This window comes from Mastigoproctus giganteus, chromosome 11, assembly GCF_048544385.1.
Source record: "Mastigoproctus giganteus isolate SK-2022 chromosome 11, ASM4854438v1, whole genome shotgun sequence".
Lineage (NCBI taxonomy): Eukaryota > Metazoa > Arthropoda > Arachnida > Uropygi > Thelyphonidae > Mastigoproctus > Mastigoproctus giganteus.
Genome location: NC_143585.1, coordinates 86,185,896 through 86,209,452, shown reverse-complemented (window position 1 = coordinate 86,209,452; position 23,557 = coordinate 86,185,896). Strand labels below are relative to the sequence as shown.

General features: G+C 37.5%; 1 protein-coding gene across 4 annotated transcripts in view; it reads right to left on the bottom strand.

Moving 5' to 3' along the window:
• Sfxn1-3 (Sideroflexin-1-3) overlaps nt 1-23,557 on the bottom strand; it is a 144,239-nt gene that overhangs the window by 55,800 nt on the left and 64,882 nt on the right. For all 4 annotated transcript variants that reach the window (XM_090384247.1, XM_090384246.1, XM_090384245.1 and 1 more), the window contains 3 exons: nt 22,930-23,028; nt 8,465-8,540; nt 144-229 (listed from right to left, as the gene is read on the bottom strand). In XM_090384247.1, coding sequence (XP_090240373.1) covers nt 144-229; nt 8,465-8,540; nt 22,930-23,028 — 261 coding nt within the window. The remainder of the gene's footprint in view (nt 1-143; nt 230-8,464; nt 8,541-22,929; nt 23,029-23,557) is intronic.

The following is a 23,557-nucleotide window of genomic DNA, read 5'->3' as shown; positions in this document are numbered from 1 at the left end:
TATAATGATGCTAATGTACAAACTTCAGTTTGTCTGAAAAATTCAACCATGTAATGATTATGCAAATGCACTAACTAAAGTCATAGTAATCAAGTCTAACAGGTAATTTTTTTTATTACTTTACCGAAATAAGAAAAACTTACTTGAGTCTCATCATTGGTATATTAACACAGTTAGCAGCTGCAACAGCACAAAAAGGGACAAACCTACCTATCAGTGGTGGGGCAGACTAGGAAACAATAAAAACTATGTAAATATATAAATATTTCATAACAAACTAATGTTATAAACACACAAACTAAACTAACAAACAAACTATATTCAAGTACACAAAAAATATATCTATAGACAAAAACAAGTTTACATATTCGCAATTTACATAAACATCATAACCAAAAAAATGGCATTTGAAAGCCATATTTTATCTTATTGAGCAACTTATAACCTATGGTTATTAGCTGCTCAGTAAGATAAAACTGTTTGTTTGTTAACTCATTGTTAATACTGTTAACAAATAAAAAATCAATAGGCATTTCCATTCTACATGTTTTAGTTTAATCATCATAAGTATTAAAAATAATTTGTTTTTTACTCTTTGTAATTCAGTGGCCATCACAATTTGTACAGTACAGTACAGTAGCTGTACTGTACAAATTGAAAAACATTACTTAAAGTATAGAAAAAAAAGTACAGATTTTTACAGATAATATTTTTCAATACTTTAAAAATATAGAACAATTGATTAGTTGGTTGTTTAGGGATTTTTTGGAACACTGACTACAGTACTTTGGTTATAGTGCACTAATTCGTATGATTTATTTGTAATTTGACTATAAAGTATATATTCACAGAATGATTTGCCTGCTATATGAATTTATAAACCTAGGATATCTTAGGGGGAATACCATACTCCCTTCACCTGAGATTAGCTAGCTAAATCCTAACTGAAGAGGCCTTTAAAAATTCTTACAGTCTCTGACAAGATTCAAACCCAGACCCCTTCAAATTAGTGACAAACCTACTATACTGTCAGAGGACATATGCAGTGAAATTCTAAAATTTAATTTTCATTTCATGGTAACAATGCAAAAGTTTATACTGACAATCTATATGTAATGTAGGATAATTTTAAAAATTTTCACTTAACTTAGTTTATTCTTGCCTTCTAGCTTAAATTAAATAAACATGCACTCTCTTGTGTTCGTCTTGTGTTCAAAATTATTCTTTTTCATCTATCACAGAGGTCAGGGCATTGTCACTTTTTTTAAAAAAAAAAAAACCTCCAAACACGAGAGGTATTAGAACCTATAGTACTTAGTACCGTGCTTGGGTTGGAGGTTGAGAAGATGAGAGAAGATATTTATTGACATTAGACTTGAACTTCTGTAGACTGTAATTTTCAGGAAATACGTATGATGGAAGGTTGTTCCTGAAAATAGCAGTTGAATGAATAAAGGAGGAAGATGAAAAGTTGGTTCTGTGAGTTTGAAGTTGGACAATAAATGGATGTTGGCTGGTGGCAGCACGTGTTCGGACTGTTTTGAAAGAGAGAGCGGGAATTATAGAAGCCTATTCAGAAGAACAGTGCCCATGGAAGTATCTGTAGAAAAGGCATGCAGCAGAAACAGTACGTCTATGAGACAGAGAGTGGAGAGACTCTATTAGAGAGGAATCATTAATTAACCTAACTGCCCGTTTCTGAATGTAATCTAGAAGCCTGAGAGACGTTTTGGGGGCACCACCCCAAATGTGGGAACAATATTCCACGGTAGGTTGGATTTGCGATTTGTAGAGTGAACAGCTGTTTGGAAGAAAAGTAATGCCGAGAGTGAAAGAGAAAACCAAGTTTTTTAGATGCACAGGAAGCAATATTTGTAATGTGCTTGTGCCAAGAGAGATTAGAAGTCAGGGTAAAAGAGATATATCATTTTGCCTAGAAATCGGACTGTCACCAAAGATAAGCATAGGAGCAGAAGAGTCCTTTTTGCGAGATATAAGACAAGACTGAGTTTTAGAAGGATTGAAATCAACTAAGTTGTCTTTGCTACACTGGAGAATTTCCTGCAGATCGACATTTAAGAAATTGGTGGCGGATATTCAAGAAGTTGAAGCTGATTGAGCAGGGCAAGGTTTTTCAAAATGGAAAGCAGAAGACAATGTGCTATCATCGGCAAAACTATGGATAGGATTTCCAGTCAATGGAAGAAGGTCATTAATATACAAGAGGAAAAGCATGGGGGAAAGAACCTTGGGGGACACTGGCATTAGTGGAGAAGTTAGAAGACAGAGAGCCATCACCCTCAGTGAGCGAACAGAGAGAAAACTGGATAACCAATTACAAAAACAGTTGGCAAACCATAAGATGGAAACTTGCTTAGAAGACTTTTATGCCAAACACGATCAAAAGCCTTTGAGGTGTCAAGAGCAATTGCTTGTGTTTCACCAAACTTTTCCATTGAATTTGTCCATAGATGGGTAACATAAGCCAGAATATCACAAGTGGATCGACACTGACGGAATCCATACTGGTGATCCTTGATCAGACTGAAGGTTTCTAAGGTAAATGTTTAAGAGTTGGCGGTTAATTGATTTCTCCATTACTTTAGAAAGAGTAGAATTACAATGGGATGATAATTTGATGGGAGGGGCTTGTCACCCTTTTTAGGAACTGGCTGGATATGAGCAAATTTCCAAGCAGAAGGAAAAACACCTTTGGAATAAGATAGTTATAGTTATTGTTATATTTGGTTTTTAAGAGCATTAGCAACTAAAGCCATATTGCTCCGGGATATGCAGTGGTCATTCCCTGACCTTTCCGCATCCTCCATATTTGGTGGTCACCACCAAATATGGATATACGGTCTAATCAAGAAGCATGTGCTACGCACTACTGCTCCTTCCCACCGGGCTACGTTTGGAATAAGAAAGTGAAACAAGGCAGCAAAGAACAGGAGTAAGTTCAGGGGCACAGGTTTTGAGAAAAAGTGGAGAAATACCATCAGGACCTGGAGCTTTCTTAGCATCGAAATTGGTCAAAATCCTTCTAACATCCTTTTGACGGAACACTACAGGAGGCATTGAATGCAGCATGTTGGGAATGGTGGGAGGTGTTTTACCAAGATCATTAATACATGAGTTGGAAGAAAAATGGGATGCTAGCAGGGTCAGCTTTATCCTTGGATGAAGTGACAACAGAACCATCTGGTTTGGACAGAGGTGGGAGCAGAGATGGGCAAAAGTTGCAGCCAATAGCTTTGCCAAGAGACCAGAATGCTCGGCTACCATTAGGACAAGAAGCAAGTTTTCTACTCTTAGCCTGTTCAAAATCTAGTTTGGACTGATTAATAACTGCTTTACAATTGTTGTGAGCTTTGGTGTAGGCAGAAAATGAAACTGAAGAATTGGAAACAAGCTAATTATGATATGCAACATTCTTCTCTTGAACAGCCTTAGCACATTTATTGGAAAACCAAGGTTTAGACAAAGGACGAGATTTTAAAGTGGAGTGTGGAATAAAGGATTCCATTCCTACAAGAATAATTTCACTGACAGGATCAGAGCAAATGTTGGCAGAAGTTTTGAAACAGTAATCCGACCAAGGAAAAGAAATCTCGTAGGTCATCCCATTTTGCATTCTTGTAATGCCAAACAATGCGAGGTTGGGAATAGCCATGCGATAAGGCTCCATTGGAGAAGAGACAATCACCAAGTTGTGATCTGAGGGACCTAAAGGACCACTCACTTCGGCAGTGTACTTAGGGTTGTTTCTGAGAAAAAGATCAAGCGTGTTGGCTGTATGGTTAGGATTGTCCAGTATTCTTGTAGGTAAATGTACAATCTGTGCAAGGTCATTAGAAATTGCAAAGCCTCAGCTGGTCGAGATGCAAAAGCATCTCGACCAGGTGGGTCGGTGTGGCTAGAAAACGGAAGCCAGCTGGAGTTGTGAACATTAAAATCACCAAGGAAAATTACCTACCTCACTGTTAGGAAAGTTGGACTGGAGAAAGTCAAGTTGCAAAGAGAGGAAGTCAAAGAGCTCCAAATGATTAGTGGAGTTGGGAGAACAGTAGCGACCGCAGATGAATTTGACACAATGAGGTAGAGAGATTTTAAGCCAGAGAAGATCGAAGAGAGGAGATTCCAAATTACTAATTCTCTTACAAGGAATATCAGAACAGACATATGCACAAGTACCACCTTTGAAGCGAAAGGAATCATACAGCGAATAATTTGGGCAACTGAGATGAGCAGTATTTGAATCAACCAATAACTGCGATTCTGTCAGAAAAAGTACATGGGGTTTGGCAGACTGCAAGTGGAAATGGACATCGTTGAGATTAGAATTGAGACCATGTATATTTGTGAAATGAACTAGGAAGTGTTTGGGAGGTTTAGATCATTTTGCAGATAAGCATACTCTATTAGTTTGACAATTCATGGTGTATTCAATAGTAAGAAAAGTGGGGAGGACATGCTGTATGAAGTAATGAAATTTTTGGATGTGGCGTACACATAGTAAGAATATACCCAGATCCTTGACATAACGTGGCCTCAATAATGCTCCCCGCATAAGATTATACACCAGCTGATCTGGAAGCCTCCTAGAGAGTTGCCAATAGGTTCGGTCCGGTGTACTAACTAGCGGCCAGCCTGCAAACACCATTTTAGAGCTGTACCCTTGAAATGTAAGGAAGATTGGATCTCGCCATAATGTTCATCATAACCTCAAAGTCATCAGTCTGCACGATATAAGAGATGGGGAAGAGTTGACCGGAACTTAGCTCTGGAGACTAAACATTGGTTCCACCATTTCAAGCCTCTAATAAGCAAAGTGGTGGTATTGCACCGGTTGATGAGAGTCATCTACCACCTAGTAATGCCTGGTAACACAGAGGTGCGGCATTCCTCCGTGTGGTGTGGGTGCCACACCTCTACTCCTGCTTACATTGGTTCATACCTGGGTAGTCACCCACAGTGTGCTTGTGCATGGAGGTTATACCCAGGATTACTAACAGTTCCACCATCGTGAAGGTGCAAGCAAAGGATTTGGCTGTCACAGACCGTCCGGACTTCGTCAAAATTGGGTCTATTTGACTTGAATGTCAGTTCCATCAGCGTTTTAGACTCCCAGGTAGCCAGTACAGCTTGTCTGGCATATCTGAGAGAATGCCTGTGACATCTTCAAGGACCATACTTGTTCTACATATTTTTTTATTTTATTAGCCTGGCAGTCTAACAGTGATTTTTCTCTGATTCAGTTCTGTCTTCTTGCAGCATAAAGGCCATGGTTGTGCAAATTAGATACATTGCCATATTAATTATTCTCATTGGGTTTATGCCTTATGGAGGAGATATCAACTACAAAGCACTAATTTGTAACTATTGAAATAGTTTTGTTAACCTTGTTTTTTTTTTTTTTTTTTTGGTAGTTATTGGCACATCGGCTCCTGTGGCCATAATGCACCTCCCAAGGTTTTTGCAGTACTTTGATCCAAGCCCGAGGCGGGATTCGAACCCGCGACCTTTGGTTTGCCAGGCAGGTGCTTTACCCACCCGGCTAGCCCGGTCGGCTTGTTAACCTTGCCTGATTAACTTCAGTTAATGCTAAATATATTGTGGTTCCCAAAAAAATAAAATAAACCAATAAAACTAACTGTGTCAATCCCTTAATTATACATAGTATTTCCTAGTTAACTATGGGTTCCTCTTTACTACTGTAATCAGGTACAGTATTGGTCAGCATATAAATTGAGACTTGAAGTTTGGAATATGCCCTTAAAATCGTGGGTCGACTTAGATGCAGGGCCTAAAATCTGAACCTAAAAATCTATACAGCAAATGGGAAAGATACTACACATTTAAAATCTTGTTTAAAAATAAAAAAAAATGCACGTATTAAGTTTATAAACAAATTATATCAAACAATAAAATTCAATATACAATACACTTATTGTACTAATACAATCTACCAAAAACGTAATTACATATCCAAATTTTCACTGTCGGATAACAAAATGTCTCTTATAATGTCCCTTCAATTTCAATAAAATTTTCATCATACAGATCCCACTTATTATCCAACACATCATTCTGCAACCAAAAAAAAAAAATTCTATGCCATTAATGGAATTTGATATAGCACATTTTTTAAACGAGTTTATGACGAGTTTTAACATCAATTTTGTTCCATGCACTATCACAAACTCACACAAAATATTCAATGGATCTGGTTGCATATTTCCACCTTTGGTAAAACTTTTTTTGCTGTTCTTAATCCAATCATTCTGTTCTGCATAAACATCTTTGAATGGCTTATTGAGGCAAATGTCTAACAGCTACACAATTGATGTTAATCCACCTGGTATAACAGCAATCTTTGTATTAATGTTGGATAATATTTTCTTTGTTTTCTCTATTGTATGTGGTTTAAACATATCCCAAGTCAATAAACTAGATTCCTTTCGTAATTACCCAGACTGCCTGTTCCAAACATTTTTGATCCAAAGTTTAATTCCATCTTCATCCATCTGACCATTTTCGTGTATATGAACAAAAATTCCAGGAGGAAATGTAATCTTTGGCATTCTTTTTCTTTTGAAAAAGAATGCCAAATGATTTCAATATTGCACAGTTGAACAGAAAATTAAAAATACAACTTAAACTCCTAATTCCTTAGGGAAAAAGTCCACCTCTCTCCAAGCTGTGGAATAGACTGCATTGAAGCAACCTATTAACATAAAATAGTAGAGTTGTTCTTCCATATCCCAGTCAGTTAGCCTGTCAACTTAAGAATATTTTTTTATGGTGCAGATATTATTGATTTTCTCCTCATACGCAATTTAATAATTACAAAAGCACCTTTAAATAAGAGAGTTCAGAACACTAATAACATAGTCTCTTCAATAAAATTCCAACAGACTGTAATACTGTTATATTGGCAGCAGTACTGTAAAATATGGATCAATTGCAATGTTGACTACCAGAGCTTATACCACCAAGACAGTTTTTGTACAAACTATTTCAGCACTGAACTCAGTCAACAAATACATTCCTCTGCCCCTTGTTGATTCTGCCAAAATCCTGATAAAATTAAATTCAAATCACAGGTTACTAATATGTGAAACTTTAGCTATTGAGTGGTTTTGGCAGAATTCACCACTTGTTCCTAACACTAAGTTACAAGCAAACTTTTCACAGATATGGCAGTTGTAAACCACATCAAATTTCCAACTTGTACACTACATATTATCATGGATCTAAACTCATCTGAAATAATGTTCTCTTCACATTCACACCATTCCAACCAACTGGTGGCTTAAAGTCTGATGTCAGGACTCTTGGTTCTTAAAATTTTAAGCTTCCATGTGTTTTAATATGATTTGAGTTTTCACAATGAAAAACTGTTGGGAGAAAGGTGCACTTGTTTCCAGGGGGGATAGAGAGTTTAAGTCTAAGTTTTTCATATATTTTTAATTTTCTATTCAACTCTCCAATACTTTAATTGTATGATCAGGAGATACAAGTTTTGTAATGAACACTATGCTAATTCATACTGATGTCATAATATTCATGTTTCTTTTTTTTTTTTTTTTTTTGGCTGGTGCAGCAAATTGATGACTTCTTTACACTACAGCTAATACTAAGACTAATTTATTTTCAAAAATTGGCCACTGAAATATTATTACTTGTAAAAAAGAACAAAACAACTGGCCTCTAGCAACAATTTTGTAAAAAGCAAATACCAATAGCAATATGCAGCTTACTTGAGTGTTTGCTGTCTGGATTGTAATAATACACCCAGGATTGATCTCCAATCACTGTGTGTTCTAAGAAGCTACTTCCATTGTGCACATGCTGTCCAACTACACAACACACATTTTGTTGTTCCTTCACTTCTGATGAATGCTTAAGGAATTCATCAAGTACACACTTTTCAAAAGTGCATGAACTGAACCAAAATTAATCTGGGCTAATAACACTAATATGCACCACGCCAAAACTAATTTTGTACACCATGACAATTTCTTCAATAAAAATGGGATGGTTTCTTTGTATGAGCTCCTCCACTGACTGCTAGTGCCATAACATGTGATGTGCTCACCTGATTGAGAAGAATCCTCAACACTCATTTTTTAAACTTTTTCACCTACTCATAGACTTTCTATTGACTCACGCACAATTCACCATGCAGTCAATGTTCTGCATTAATTCTGTGAGTTTTATTCCTTCTGCATTCAAATATTTAATTAAATATTGCATTTTCATCTTGGTGCATGACTACAAAGATGCTGCCATCTTGTAAACTGACTGTTTCCAAATAATGCCAACAAACTGAAATCAATCATCTGACACAAGGTTATCATTAGTTTTTCCATAATATGAATTTTATGCTGGGTTTGCAGTTTTAAACTCAATGACCATTGTATGATAAAAATAATACATTTAAAAGCATAAAATAACAAACCTTGACAAGACTATTAAGTCCCAAAGCAGTTACTAATGCACCTGAAGTGGCCAGCACATATGAGACCGAGAGTTGCCTGCAAAAAAACAGCACAAAAATCTTCTTCACAATGGTACTGGTAACTGTCAGAAATTTTTAAATATCCATTACATTTATGGGCTGTTTTATTATCTAGTTTCTAACAATTATCAAAGTCTTTTCATATATACTGATGCTAATATGCAATACACACAGAGTTATTTAGTATCAGTATTAGCAATGGAAAATGATGCAAGGATACAAGCTTACACAGCATCAGCCAAAAAAATAAAAAACAAACTACTGCATCTCATTTTTCCATCTCCTCTAATAATTTGTCTAATCCTTCCTTAAATTTATTTATTATTTTTTTTTTATGTGAACCCCAAACACGAAAGGTATTAGAACCTATATTACTTAGTACCGTGCTTGAGTTGGAGATTGAGAAGATGAAAGAAGATATTTGTTGACATTGGACTTGAACTTCTGTAGATTGTAATTTTCAGGAAATACGTATGAAGGAAGGTTGTTCCAGAAAATGGCAGTTGAATGAATAAATGAGGAAGATGAAAAGTTGGTTCTGTGGGTTTGAAGTTGGACAGTAAATGGATGTTGGCTGGTGGCGGCACGTGTTCGGACTGTTTTGAAAGAGAGAGCGGGAATTATAGAAGCCAATTCAGAAGAACAGTGCCCATGGAAGTATCTGTAGAAGAGGCATGCAGCAGAAACAGTATGTCTATGAGAAAGCGAGTGGAGAGACTCTGTTAGAGATGAATCATTAATTAACCTAACTGCCCTCTTCTGAATGGAATCAAGAAGCCTGAGAGAGTGTTTTGGGGGCACCACCCCCAGATGTGGGAACAATATTCCATGGCAGGACAGATTTGCGATTTATACAGAGTGAGCAGCTGTTTGGAAGAAAAGTAACGCCGAGAGCAAAAGAGAAAACCAAGTTTTTTAGATGCAGAGGAAGCAATATTTGTAATGTGCTTGTGCCAAGAGAGATTAGAAGTCGGGGTAATCCCCAAAAGAGATATATCATTTTGCCTAGAAATCGGAGTGTCACTAAAGATAAGCATAGGAGCAGAAGAATCCTTTTTGCAAGATATAAGACAAGACTGAGTTTTAGAAGGGCTCAAATCAACTAAGTTGTCTTTGCCCCACAGGAGAATTACCTGAAGATCGGCATTTAAGGAATTGGTAGCAGATTTTTGTTGTTGAAACTGATTGAGCAGGACAAGGTTTCTCAAAATGGCAAGTGGAATGCAATGTGCTATCATCACCAAAACTATGGATAGGATTTCCAGTCAATGGAAGAAGGTCATTAATATACAAGAGGAAAAGAGTGGGGGAAAGAACTGAACCTTGGGGGATACCGGCATTAGTGGAGAAGTTAGAAGACAGAGAGCCATCTACCATCATCCTCAGTGAGCGATCAGAGAGAAAAAAAACTGGATAACCAATTACTAAAAACAGTTGGCAAACCATAAGATGGAAGCTTGTTTAGAATACCTTTATGCCAAACACGATCAAAAGCCTTTGAGATGTTAAGAGCAACTACTTGTGTGTCACCGAACCATTCCCTTGAATTAGTCCATAAATGGGTAACATAAGTCAGAATATCACAAGTGGATCGACACTGACGGAATCCATACTGGTGATCGTTGATCAGACTGAAGGTTTCCAAGGTAAATGTTTAAGAGTTGGCGGTTAATTGATTTCTCCATTACTTTAGAAAGAGTAAAAGTAATTGCAATGGGACAATAATTGGATAAGAGGGATTTGTCACCCTTTTTAGGAACTGGCTGGATATGATCAAATTTCCAAGCAGAAGGAAAAACACCTTTGGAATAAGAAAGTGAAAAAAGGCAGCAAAGAATAGGAGTAAGTTCAGGAACACAGGTTTTGAGAACAAGTGGAGAAATACCATCAGGACCTGGAGCTTTCTTGGCATCAAGATTCATCAAAATCCTTCTGATATCCTTTTGACGGAAGACCACAGGAGGCATTGAATGGAGCGTGTTGGGAATGGTGGGAGGTGTTTTACCAAGATCATTAATACATGAGCTGGAAGAAAAATGGGATGCTAGCAGGTCAGCTTTATCCTTGGCTGAAGTGACAACAGAACCATCTGGTTTGGACAGAGGTGGGAGCAGAGATGGGCAAAAGTTGCGGCCAATAGCTTTGGCAAGAGACCAGAATGCTCGGCTACCATTAGGGCAAGAAGCAAGTTTTCTACTCTTAGCCTGTTCAAAATCTAGTTTGGACTGATTAATAACTGCTTTACAATTGTTGCAGGCTTTGGTGTAGGCAGAAAATGAAACTAAAGAATTAGAAACAAGCCAATTACAATATGCAACATTCTTCTCTTGAACAGCCTTAGCACATTTATTGGAAAACCAAGGTTTAGATAAAGGACGAGATTTTAAAGTGGAGTGTGGGATAAAGGATTCCATTCCTGCAAGAATAATTTCACTGACACAATCTGAGCAAATGTTGACATCAGAAGTTTGGAAACAGTAATCCGACCAAGGAAAAGAAGAAAAGAAGTCTCGCAGGTCATCCCATTTTGCGTTCTTGTAATGCCAAACAACACGAGGTTGGGAATAGCCATGAGATAAAGGTTCCATTGGAGAAGAGACAATCACCAAGTTGTGATCTGAAGTGCCTAAAGGACCTCTCACTTCGCCCGTGTACTTTGAAGGGTTGTTTGTGAGAAAAAGATCAAGCGTATTGGTTGTATGATTAGGATTGTCCAGTATTCTTGTAGGTAAATGAACAATCTGTGCTAGGTCATTAGTAATTGCAAAAGCCTCAGCATCTCGACCTGCTGGGTCGGTGTGACTAGAAAACGGAAGCCAGCTGGAGTTGTGAACATTAAAATCACCAAGAAAAATTACCTCACTGTTAGGAAAGTTGGACTGGAGAAAGTCACGTTGCAAAGAGAGAAGTCAAAGAGCTCCAAGTGATTAGTGGAGTTGAGAGTACAGTAGAGACAACAGATGAATTTGACACAATGAGGTAGAGAGAGTTTAAGCCAGAGAAGATCAAAGAGAAGAGATTCCAAATTGCCAAGTCTCTGACAGGGAATATCAGAATGGACATATGCACAAGTACCACCTTTGAGGCGAAAGGAATCATACAGCGAATAATTTGGGCATCTGAGATGAGCATTAGTTGAATCAACCGATAACTGAGATTCTGTCAGAAAAAGTGCATGGGGTTTGGCAGACTGCAAGTGGAAATGGACATCGTTGAGATTAGAATTGAGACCATGTATATTTGTGAAATGAATTAGGAAGTGCTTGGAAGGTTTAGATCTTTTCGCAGATAAGTTTGCTCTATTAGTTTGACAATTCATGGTGTATTCAATAGTAAGAAAAAGTGGGTGGGACATGCTGTATGAAGTAATGCAATTTTTGGATATAGCGTACACGTGGTAAGAATATACCCAGATCCTTGACATAACGTGGCCTCGACAATGCTCCCTGCATACACACTACTCGGACTCCCTCCAGTCACTATCTGGCAGAGTAGAGGTAGCAAGATTATATACTAGCTGATCCGGAAGCGAAGCCTCCTAGAGTTACCAATAGGTTCGGTCCAGTGTACTAACTAGCGGCTGGCCTGGGAATACCATTTTAGAGCTGTACCCTCGAAATGTAAGGAATACTGGATCTCGCCACGACGTTCATCATAACCTCAAAAGTCATCAATCATACTGCATGATGGAAGAGATAGGGAAGGGTTGACTGGAACTTAGCTCTAGAGACTAAACATGGGTTCCACCACTTAAAACCTCCAATAAGCAAAGTGGTGGTATTTCACCGGTTGATGAGAGTCATCTACCACCTAGTACTGCCTGGTAACATAGAGGGGTGGCATTCCTCCATGTGGTGTGGGCACCACACCTCGACCCCTGCTTACGTTGGTTCACACCTGGGTGGTCACCCACCATGTACTTGTGCATGGAGGTTATACCCAGGATTACTAACAGTCCTACCATCGTGAAGGTGCAAGCATAGGATTTGGCTGTCACAGACCATCTGGACTTCGCCGAAATTGGTCCACTTGACTTGAGTTTCACCCGAATATCAGTTCCATCAGCGTTTTAGACTCCCAAGGTAGTCTGGCATATCTGAGAGAATGTCTGTGACAACCTCAAGGACCTGCAGACTTCCATTTAGACTACAGACTTCCATAACAGCTGATGAAGTTTGTTCCAACAATCAATCACTCCCTGGCTAGAAGCAAATTTTTGCACATTGAATCTACAACCATACTTTTTTTCAATTTACATCTATATCCTCTTATGTGTTGTCCAAGAAAGAGTAAAGATGACATCAGCAGTTAGTTTACTCAATCCATTTAAAGCCTTAAAGACTTCAATCAAGTTTTTGAGGTGAACAGTTTCCAGTCATTGCAATTTACAGAACTGAAATCTTTTATGGTTAATGACCTTGACTTAATCCTGTTGCTCTTCTCTGTTCCCATTCCAATCAATCCACACCCTTCTTAAAATGAGGCTGCCAAACTTGTATACAGTACTAAAGATGGAACCCAACAATTAGGATAATCACTTCTTTGTCTGGAAAAAAAATTCCTGTATATCATTGACAGAATCCCATGAGCTACCTTAGCAGTCTGTCTGCTGTGCTCAGAGAACTTCAAGTTGGAATGTACAATTATACCTAAGTCTCAATCATTCTCCATCACAGTGAGACATTAGGAATAATTGTACAATCCAATTATTGTGTGATACCACCTAGTTTTATGTTATTCTGGAATTATCACTGCTCATATGTAGTAACTTACATTTATCAATGTTAAAGCTTAATGCCACTCCTCAGCCCATCTGTCCAATTTTTCTAGATTTTGTTGCAGTAGCCTTCATTCCTGTCATTAACTAGCCTGTGAGTTTGCAGGACCTTTGTATCTGCAAACTTAGACAATAAGCTTGATATGCCTTTATCAATATCATTATTAAATACTAAAAAGAGCATTAATTAGTACTAAATACAATTAAACACAATATATATAAAATATATAATACAATAAATACTAAAGGGAGGTAACAAGAGCATTATTATTCATGTGGGGACTAATGATATTAAACATACATAACCTGACTATTTGTTGGATAAATATAGGACCATGCAGAAAAAATTCCACGAGTTAGGTTGAAAAGTGTATGTGTCTGGAATTCTGCACAGACAAGATAGGAGAGATTATGTAGATTAACTCAAGACTTCAGAGAATCTGCAAAACTCAGGGGGGAAAGGGAGTATTTTTATCAGAGTGGCCTGCACTTGTAGAGAGAAGGAATCTATTTTGTAGAGATGGTATTCATTTGAACAAAGGTGGTGCAAGGGTTTTTGCCAGTATTATTGAGAGTACCTTAAGGATTCAAGGAAACTGCTAGTTAGAGGATCCACATTTATCTGATGATATGGGTCAAAGTAATGCTCGCACTCACCTTACGAATTCTTGTTTGTTCCGGAAACAGCCAATGTTGGCAAGAAGTATATTTCTTGGATAAATGCCTAAAAGTATGAAGGAGTTTGTTTATGCATGGTTACTGCACTTACATCATTTCTACTACTCAGATAGTATGAATGCATTGTTTAATTATATCTCAATATACCTTCACCACAAGTGGCCTCCACAATCCTCAAGCATCTCTCATATTGTGGAGTTATACATCATAACCTGGCTGTCACTACTGCAACAACAGGGTACCTGCCCAACCACCGATGAGTAAGCCAACAAGCTTCAAAACAGTGCCATCTGGGTGGTAGTACCTGCCAAGATTAAGTAACATTAGTCTTCTCCACTGGTAAAGTGTTACTTATTCAAAGCAGTGCAATACCTCAGCCACTCATTGTGAAGGTATTCACAATATGAGATATAATTAAACAATGTATTCATACTACCTGGGTAGTATAAATGATGTAAGTGCAGTACCCATGCATAAACAAACTCCTTCATACTCTTAGGCATTTAGCTAAGAAATATTTTTAGATTAAACCACTCATATTGTGGATGAGATACTTCATAACTGGGTTGTCACTATTGCAACAACAGGGTACATGCCCGCCCACCGATGAGTAAGCCAACAAGCTTCCAAAGTGCCGTCCGGATGGTGGTATCCGCTGAGAATAAGTAACATTAGTCTTCTCCATAGGTGAAGTGTTACTTATTCGAGGTAGTGCAATACCATGGCAACTCGTTGTGAAGGTATTCACAATATGAGATATAATTAGATGATGCTTTCATACTACCTGGGTAGTAGAAATGACGTAAGTGCAGTACCCATGCATAAACAAGCTCCTTCATACCCTTAGGCATTTAGCAAAGAAATATTTTTAGATCTTTGGGGTAGATCTCATTCTTTGGTATCATTTTGCAATTTAAAAGCATATATGGGGGCAACCATTGGCCATCGGAAGTTATGCATAACATCACAATGATATGCTGCTTTTCTAATACGTAATAATGACCTTCATTTCTTTAGCCTTTAGCATTCACAGCATAATTTTGAGGCATATCAAAGAATAATGAGGAAAAGAATAACATTTCCTATTTGACTAAGATCATAGTTTTGTTTTCATTCAGTTAGTATTAGTATCAGCAATGGCCAAATGGTGCAAGGAAGTCTATGGCTTATGCTGCACCAGCCAAAAAATAAAAAAATAATAAATAAATAACAAAAAAATAAAAAAAACAAAATAATAAGAATAAAATAATAATAATAATAATAAAATTAAAAAAATAATAAATAATAAATAAGAGAAAGGGAAATGGACAACCTAAGCATTTCCCTCCTCCCAAGGTAATTATCCAGCCGACCTTTGAATTTCTCCAAACTGTCAGCCTCTACCACCCATGTAGTAGTGGTATGTGATGCAAGAAATCAAGTGTATGAGCTTATGCAGCATCAGCCAAAAAAAAAAAAAAAAAAAAAAAATCACACCATTCCCTCCAAATGCCTGTCCAGTTCCTCCTTAAATTTATTTAACCTATCAACTTCCACAATGACTGATGGAAGTTTGTTCCAGCAATTAACCACCCGCTAGCTGGCAAATTTCTGCACATCTATTCTATATCTATCTTTTCTTAATTTGAATTTATGCCCCCTCAGGTTCGTAATCTGAACAAGTGGAAGGATCCCATCAGAATTCAGCGTGCTCAACCCATTCAAGGCCTTATACACCTCAATCAGATCACTGCACAGGTGCCTAGTCTCCAGCCACTGCAATTTGCAGAACTTAAGCCTCTCTTGGTAAGAGGATCCCTTCATTCTCCTCACCAATCTTGTTGCCCTTCTCTTTACATGCTCAAGCAAATCTACATCCTTCCTAAAATGAGGCCTCCAGACCTGTACGCAGTACTCAAGGTGTGGCCTGACCATTGCCTTATACAGAGGGACAATCACCTCCTTTTCCCTGCTAGCAAAATTCCTATATATCATTGACAAAACCCCATGACCTGCTTTGGCAGCCTGTCTGCATTGCTCAGAAAACTTCATATCTGACTTATACACCTCAATTACTCCCAGGTCTTCATTTTCTACCACCTTAAGTGTAGTACCACACAGTTGGTATGTTTCTCTGGGGTTACTTCTACCCATATGCAGTACTTTGCATTTGTCAAGGTTAAACTTCAGTTGCCACTTCTTAGCCCATCTGCCAAAATTATCTAGATCCTGTCGCAGTACCACACTGCCATTACTGTAATTAACAACCCTGCCAACCTTTGTATCATCTGCAAACTTCGACAATAAGCCTGATATACCTTCATCAATATCATTGATAAATATACAAAACAACAGAGGACCCAACACCGAACCCTGTGGGACTCCACTAATAACATTAGTCCACGAAGGGCAGCACCCATTAATTACCACCCTCTGTCTTCTCCCACTCAACCATCCTTTTATCCATTGTAGCAACTTACCCTTAATACTATTCTGCTCCAATTTGTACAATAGTCTTTCATGCGCAGCAGTGTCAAAAGCTTTCCTGAAATCCAAATATATGATATCAAAATTATTTTTTGCATCCAGTTCCTTTGTAACCACATCATAATATCCTATCCAATTTGTCAGACAAGACTTTCCCTTAACAAACCCATGCTGTGTCTGAATTATTGCTGCAGTCTTGTCTAGATGATCCTGCAATGCATCTTTAACCAGTGACTCCATTATTTTATCTGGAACAGAAGTTAAACTAACGGGTCTGTAATTAATCGTGTCACCCTTCGATCCCCCTTTGTGAATTGGGGATACATTTGCACATCTCCAGTCCGTGGGGACCTCCACTGAGTCCAAGGATGCTCTCATAATTATGGCTAAGGGTTTGCCTAGTTGCTTTGCCGCCTCCTTTAATATAACTGGATAGATCCCATCCACCCCAGGTGCCTTTCTTATATTTAACTTCAACAATTTCTCCTCCACTTTGCTCTCAGTTATTACAAAATCATTTAGGTAACTTATTCCAGTAATTTATAACTCACTGGCTAAAATAAAACTTCCTACAATCCAGTTTAAACATCTCTACCCTTAACTTGAAATTATGACCCCAAGTTCTAGAATCATTTATAACCGTGAAAATTTCGTCCTCATTCATTTTGCTTTTGCCTCTCAGAGCCTTAAACACCCCAATCAAGTCTCCTCTAAGGAGTCTAGTTTCTAAGCTCTGCAACCCACATATTCAAAATCTTTCCTCATATGGATGCCGTTTTGCAGATCTCACCAGGCGAGTTACTGGCGCTGGACCCTTTCAAGAAGAACAATGTCTTTCTTTAGGTGCAGTCTCCATACCTGAACACAGTATTCAAAGCGTGGTCTAACAATAGCCTTATACAATGGGATTATGACGTCCTTATCTCTACTAACAATTGTTTGATACATCATCGATAGGACACCATGGGCCTTCCTTGCAACCTGTCTACAATGCTCAGAGAACTTAAAGTCTGATCGTATCGTAACACCCAAGTCCCTTTCCTCCACTACGAGCTTTAATTCAACTCCGCCAAGTGTATAGTTTTGGGATTACTGTTCCCCAGGTGGACTAAAGCAAAAAAACTTGTCGTCCCCTATCTCCGGGTGGCACCACATTTCCATAAGCTCTATTATGTCAGCATTATTTGTCCTAACGAGCAGTTCAAATTCATGTTTTAACGACACTTCTGACATTACTGTACAAACAATTAAGACTTTATGTTCTTGTATAGTTAACTATCCTGACACACCCCTTAAAGTTATTTAAGCTCGCTTCCCTGGTATTAGCTGCCTGCTCATTTTAAACATTTCTGCCCTCAGAACATCTTGCTAATATGTTCTATTGTGATAACAAATAAGAACTCTTGAGGTATGTGCAAGAATTAATTTGACCAATATTATCAGATAAATGTGTATCTATATTACTCTTCCCCCCCCCCCAAACTAGTAGTTCCCGTGAACCTTTAATGTATCCTCAATAATACTGGCAAAACCTCTTGCACCATCTTTGTTTAAATGTATCCTGTCTCTACAAAACAGATTCCTTCTACCTACAAGTGCAGGTCAAGCTGATAGAAATTTCCCCCCAAAAGTCTTGCAGAGTCCTTCAAGTCTTAAGTTAATCCACAAGGCTTTCAGCATATAATCTCTCCTATCATGCCTGGGCAGAATTGCAGACACAGACATTGGGACCTAACTCGCGGCATTTCTTCAGCATGGTCCTATATTTGTCTAACAAATCATCAGACCGTGTATGCTTAATGTCATTAGTCCCCACATGAATAATAATATTCTCTTTATCCCCCCCCTTAAAATCTGACAATCTGTTGGTGGCATCATTAATAGTTTCTCCTGGCAGACACATCCTGGTTCAATTCCTTTGTTACTGGGTCATAGTAGCTAATCAGATTAGTCAAAACAGGTCTCCCCTTAACAAATCCATGTTGTGATTTCCACATTCATTCCTATCAGGATGATTCGGCAGTACTTTAAACACTCACTCCATTATTTTCCCAAGAACAGAACTCAAGCTTACAGGCCTTGTTAACAATTCCAATCAATTACTCATGTTGCCCTCTTTGATCTCCAGTCTACAGATACCTCCCCTAAATCTAAGGATGCTCTCATAACTATGGCCAAAGCTTTGCTTACCTCTCTTGCTGCTTCTTTTAATATAACTGGATAGATTCCATTAGCCCAGGTGCCTTGTTTACTTTTAGCTTTCAATTTATCTTCCACTTTCTCTTCTCAATTATCATAAAATCATTTAGCTCCCAGTTATAACCTGGTATACTACTCATATTCTCATTCCTGAAAACTCTTTCACATGTTAATATACATGCAAAATACTTCTAATGCAAAGAATTCTTAGACAAAAACTTCTCATAATCTGTCTTAAGTTGCCAACCCCCTTGTGCACTTGGTTGTAATTCAGTTTGTACTTACTATAAATTTTTGCATCCCCTGATAATTTATAATCATCCTATGCATTTTTCACTCTTCCACTAGTCTCATCAGTTTATCTAACATCCATTTAGGCCTAAACCTTGAACAATATCTCTTGGTTGGTATAAAAAGCTTAGTACTTCTATGATTACTTCCCTGAATACTTCTCATTTAGGATTCACAGCTGGTAAAGCCTTCAGTAGGTTCCAGTGAAAAGAATTTAAATACTATTTAAGGCCATATTAGTCACCTTTATGTTACATTTGTAGTTATATCTTTAAGTAAAACCCACATTAATATATTATGATCACTGCTCCCTAGTGGCCTTTATCTGGAGATCCTTAATGCATGAATTATTATCAATACTGATCTAGATCAAAAAACTGCTTTCCCTTATTGCCTGTCTAACATGCTGATATAGAAAGCACTCATCTAATACAGTCAGTCCTTGTATAACACGTGTTTACACTACACGAATTCGATCATACACGATTTATAAATAGGTGACTGATATCTTATATAACACAAACCGAATTCGCTTATGCACGATTCGCCTTTGTGTTTACAAGAAATGGCAGTCGAACGCAGAATCATCCCAACCAAACGCAACACGATAGGAACGAAGAGAAGATTCTGAAAATGTATTTATGTTTTTTATATCAGTGAAGGGGAAACACATTTCACCATAATAACGTAAAAACCAACACAATTCCAGCTATCGGTATAATCGCAAATGCAATTAGATCGAATTTACTACCAGTTTATAACAGATTCCACTAGCAGAAACGCAACTGGAAATTGTTTTTATTGTTTTATGGTAGTAACCCCTAGAAATGTGAGGTGTTAATAGTGTATCTCTGCCTTTACGGTGTTGTTTATTCAGTTGCTACACACGTGCAGCTTTGTTTATGTGTATCAAGCGTGCCTCCTCGTTTTGTAATTGTGCTTTATTCCCTAAAAATGAGTAAAATATTTAAAAGGTGTGAAAAGGAAGTGTCCTGGTGAAGACACTGCAGATTCAGAGAGAAAAAGAAAAGCAATATCGATAAACAGAGGCGGACTGGGTCAAAAATTCTTACCTGGGAAAATTATTAGTGGCCTCATACTATGATTTATGACCAAAATCACACCAGCCTCCGGGGTTTCCCTGGTAAGGCTTATGACCAGTCTGCCTCTGTCGATAGAGAAAAAATATGAAATTGTGAAACGCTTTGAGCGAAATGAAAGACTGTGTGATATTGCACGTGCTACAGACCTAAATGAGGCAATGCCGAGAATTACAAAGAATGCAGAGAAAATAAAAACAACTTTCACAGCAAGAACAACTCAAAGTGTAATTAAAATCCATTAGATTAAGACACAAAGAATTGGAGAGATGGAACGGCTATCATCTGTTTGGATAGAAAATCAAACAAAAAACAAGTTTGCTTACGATAGAAGCAAAAGCATTAGCAATATTTTATTACGTAATAGTCGTAATAAAATACGTAAGTATTTTATTACGATTATTTATTGAGTTTGGTAATGTTTTGGCTACAAATGTGTGTTCAATCTTGGGTGGTCGGCACCTAACCCTATTTTTCCCATATGGCCTGTTGTTTATATTGCACGATTTTGCATTGCACGAGGGTTTCTAGGAACACAACTATCGTGCTATATGAGGACTGACTGTACATTCAGAAAAGCTCAGCTTCTTGTGTGAGCTCCTTACCCACAAGTTCCAATCAAAGTTAAATCCCCCATTATAAGACATTTTGATTTGCTGGCCTACTCTATTTGTCCATACGGCTCTTTGTTCTATTCATCACTCATTTGACCTATAATATATGCCTACTTTCATTTTTGCTTATCCAGTGCTTATATCATGCCAAATTAACTCAACATTGCACAGGCCACCTGCATGAATTAGGTTCACTGCTTAGATTCTTTTTCTTCTTAACCAAGAGCATAACTCCATCCCACTTCCTGTCCTGCCTGTACTGGATAAATGAGGTAATTCATCTAACACATGCAATTTACAGACATAATACACGTGGGTAGAAATAATTCTTGGGCTGGTCCTTGTTGTTGTTTGGGTTTTAGGAGCATTAGCAACTAAGGCCATATTGCTCCGGGGATATGTGGTGGTCAATCCCTGACCTTTCCGCATCCTCCGTATTTGGTGTTCACGGGCTTGAACCCTGGTCTAATCAAGAAGCGTGTGCTACGCACTGCTGCTCCTGCCCACCTGGCTATGGAGGTGCCTGGGATGGCCCTAATACAAACCATGTTTTTTTTTTTTTTTCTGCACATTCTGCTCACTATCTTCAAGTTCTGCATTCCTTATTTTGTTTTATACATATTTTGTTCAAAATCCGTTTTGTATCTGCCATGAAGTAAGGAGTAGAAGGAAAAAAATCTGTAAAAACAGCTGTTCAGTAGCATATAAAACTTTGCAAAGTACTTCAGTTTTAGTACATATAAATAAAATTTTAAAGTTAAGTAGCTCACCTATTATTATTTTAATGTCATCTTTCGGTATCATCCAAATATTTTTTAAAAATATGCAATTTCAAAAATTAAAGATAAGCAATAAGCAGGAAGAAAAAATATGAATAAGTAAATAAGAGCTAATTTGAAGGTACTGAGAAGGAATTAGGAAAAACTAAGATATCGTGCAGGGTCTTCAAAGAGTCATGTTAATCCTCCCCAATTTGGGATAAATGTAGATGTCATCTGTATGTGTGTTATCTAAATGTGTTACATGTGCAATCTCTTAATGGCAATTACTGTGTTCCAAGTAGAAAGAAAAGCTACATGAGCAAAGGCCAACCAAGTCCACTTATGCTTGATAAAAAGAATAGTGATGAGTGATGAACACATGGGTTCATGAAGGCCACACTACTAAACCATGAAATATACAATATGATTTCAATGCAATATTCAGTGTTGCCACCAAAGACAGCACCACCACAGAATACAGTATTGCACTGGGAGAAGAAGCAGTTTGAAAGTAGTTTATTAAGTACATATCATTCTTAGGAATAACTGCCAATACAACTCTACTTGGGAATTTTCAGTGTACTAGGTAATTATACTATAGTGTACAAGTTCCTCTAGTTCATATGATTTTCTGTGTATTAAGTGTGTATTCAGAGTCCAATATACAGATGATTGTGAAGACTAAAAAACAGAATAACTGGGGGGAGTTATTCCCCACATATTAAATTGAATAACTACAGCCCCAAATGAAGAGGCCTTTAAGAATTCCTCTGTTGAGGATTTGAATCCAGACCTCTCCAAACAAGTGACAAATTGCAAAAACCAATATATGATGGAAGACAACGATGTAAGCAAACAATATCAAGATGTATCAGTGCTATGGAGTGTTCAACAAATAAATTATTTTTAAAGCAATCAGAGGAACATGGAGTATCATTACCAACCTCACCACAGATCACAATGTTCCAGAATGAAACCATATCACCCTTCATTTGTTAATAAATCAAGTAAATCAGACAGGCAAGAACAACATGAAGCCTATGAACGTAACACAGAAGTTTTCCAACAATTCTTACATGTAGAAACATGGCATTTTCCAACAAGTGTATCTATAATCTACTATGAGAGAGAGAGAGAGAGAGAGAGAGAGAGAGAGAGAGACTCTCAAAAAATTCTATGATTGATTTGATTTGGTAGTTGTTGGCATATCGGCTTCTGTGGCCATATTGCACTCCCAAGGTTTTTGCAGTACTTTGATCCAAGCCCGAGGCGGGAATCGAACCCGCGACCTTTGGGTTGCCAGGAAAAATTCTATGAAGCTATAAACTAAACTAACCACCATAACGTTAGTTTAGCTCAAGTACCAAGATACTATGCCTGTGTAAAAACTGAAATAACGATAAATGCTGAAATAAAAATAAAATTTAAAATAAAGATTTAATTATAATAAAATCTGCACATGAGTGTGAACTTTTCGTACACTAAGTATTTTGTTAAATATACAAGGAAAACAACTTACGAAACAGGGATTGGTGAATCACCACTACGATTGGTATAATTGACAACAGCATTAAACGATTGGTTAATCCATTGCCAAAACACTACTTGTGGAGTGGTTCTGTGGAAAAAAAAAAAAATCAATATTATTCACACACAAAGGCAGCCAAATATATAAATAACAAAAAATATCAACACCACACCTTATATTACAAGAATGTGTATGCTATGCATTAATCATTTACCCTCAATGAGTGCTCTTAGTTCTATATCCAATTTAAGATCAATATAGATACTGTGCGGGATAAGAACCTAGAATAACTTGGGAGTGAGAGGATTCCTCACATCTGGGATTGGATAACTATAGCCCTAATAAAAAGCTGCAAAATTTTATTGGTGATAGATTTTATATTTACATAATATGTCAATTATAGGGTGTATTTTTCCTAGGACAAAAATAAAATAAATTTTAAAAGTTGTACAGAGGAGAATATGAAGTGTCTGTTCTGGGTAGTAAATTACCCAGGCACAGCCCTGCATAATGGTTACCTTTAAATATGTATATGCAAGGCAGATTGTAGATGATAGTTGAACGTTCTGGTCTATTGCCAAAGCTACTGTTAAAACTATTCCCACCCCTGTTAAAACCC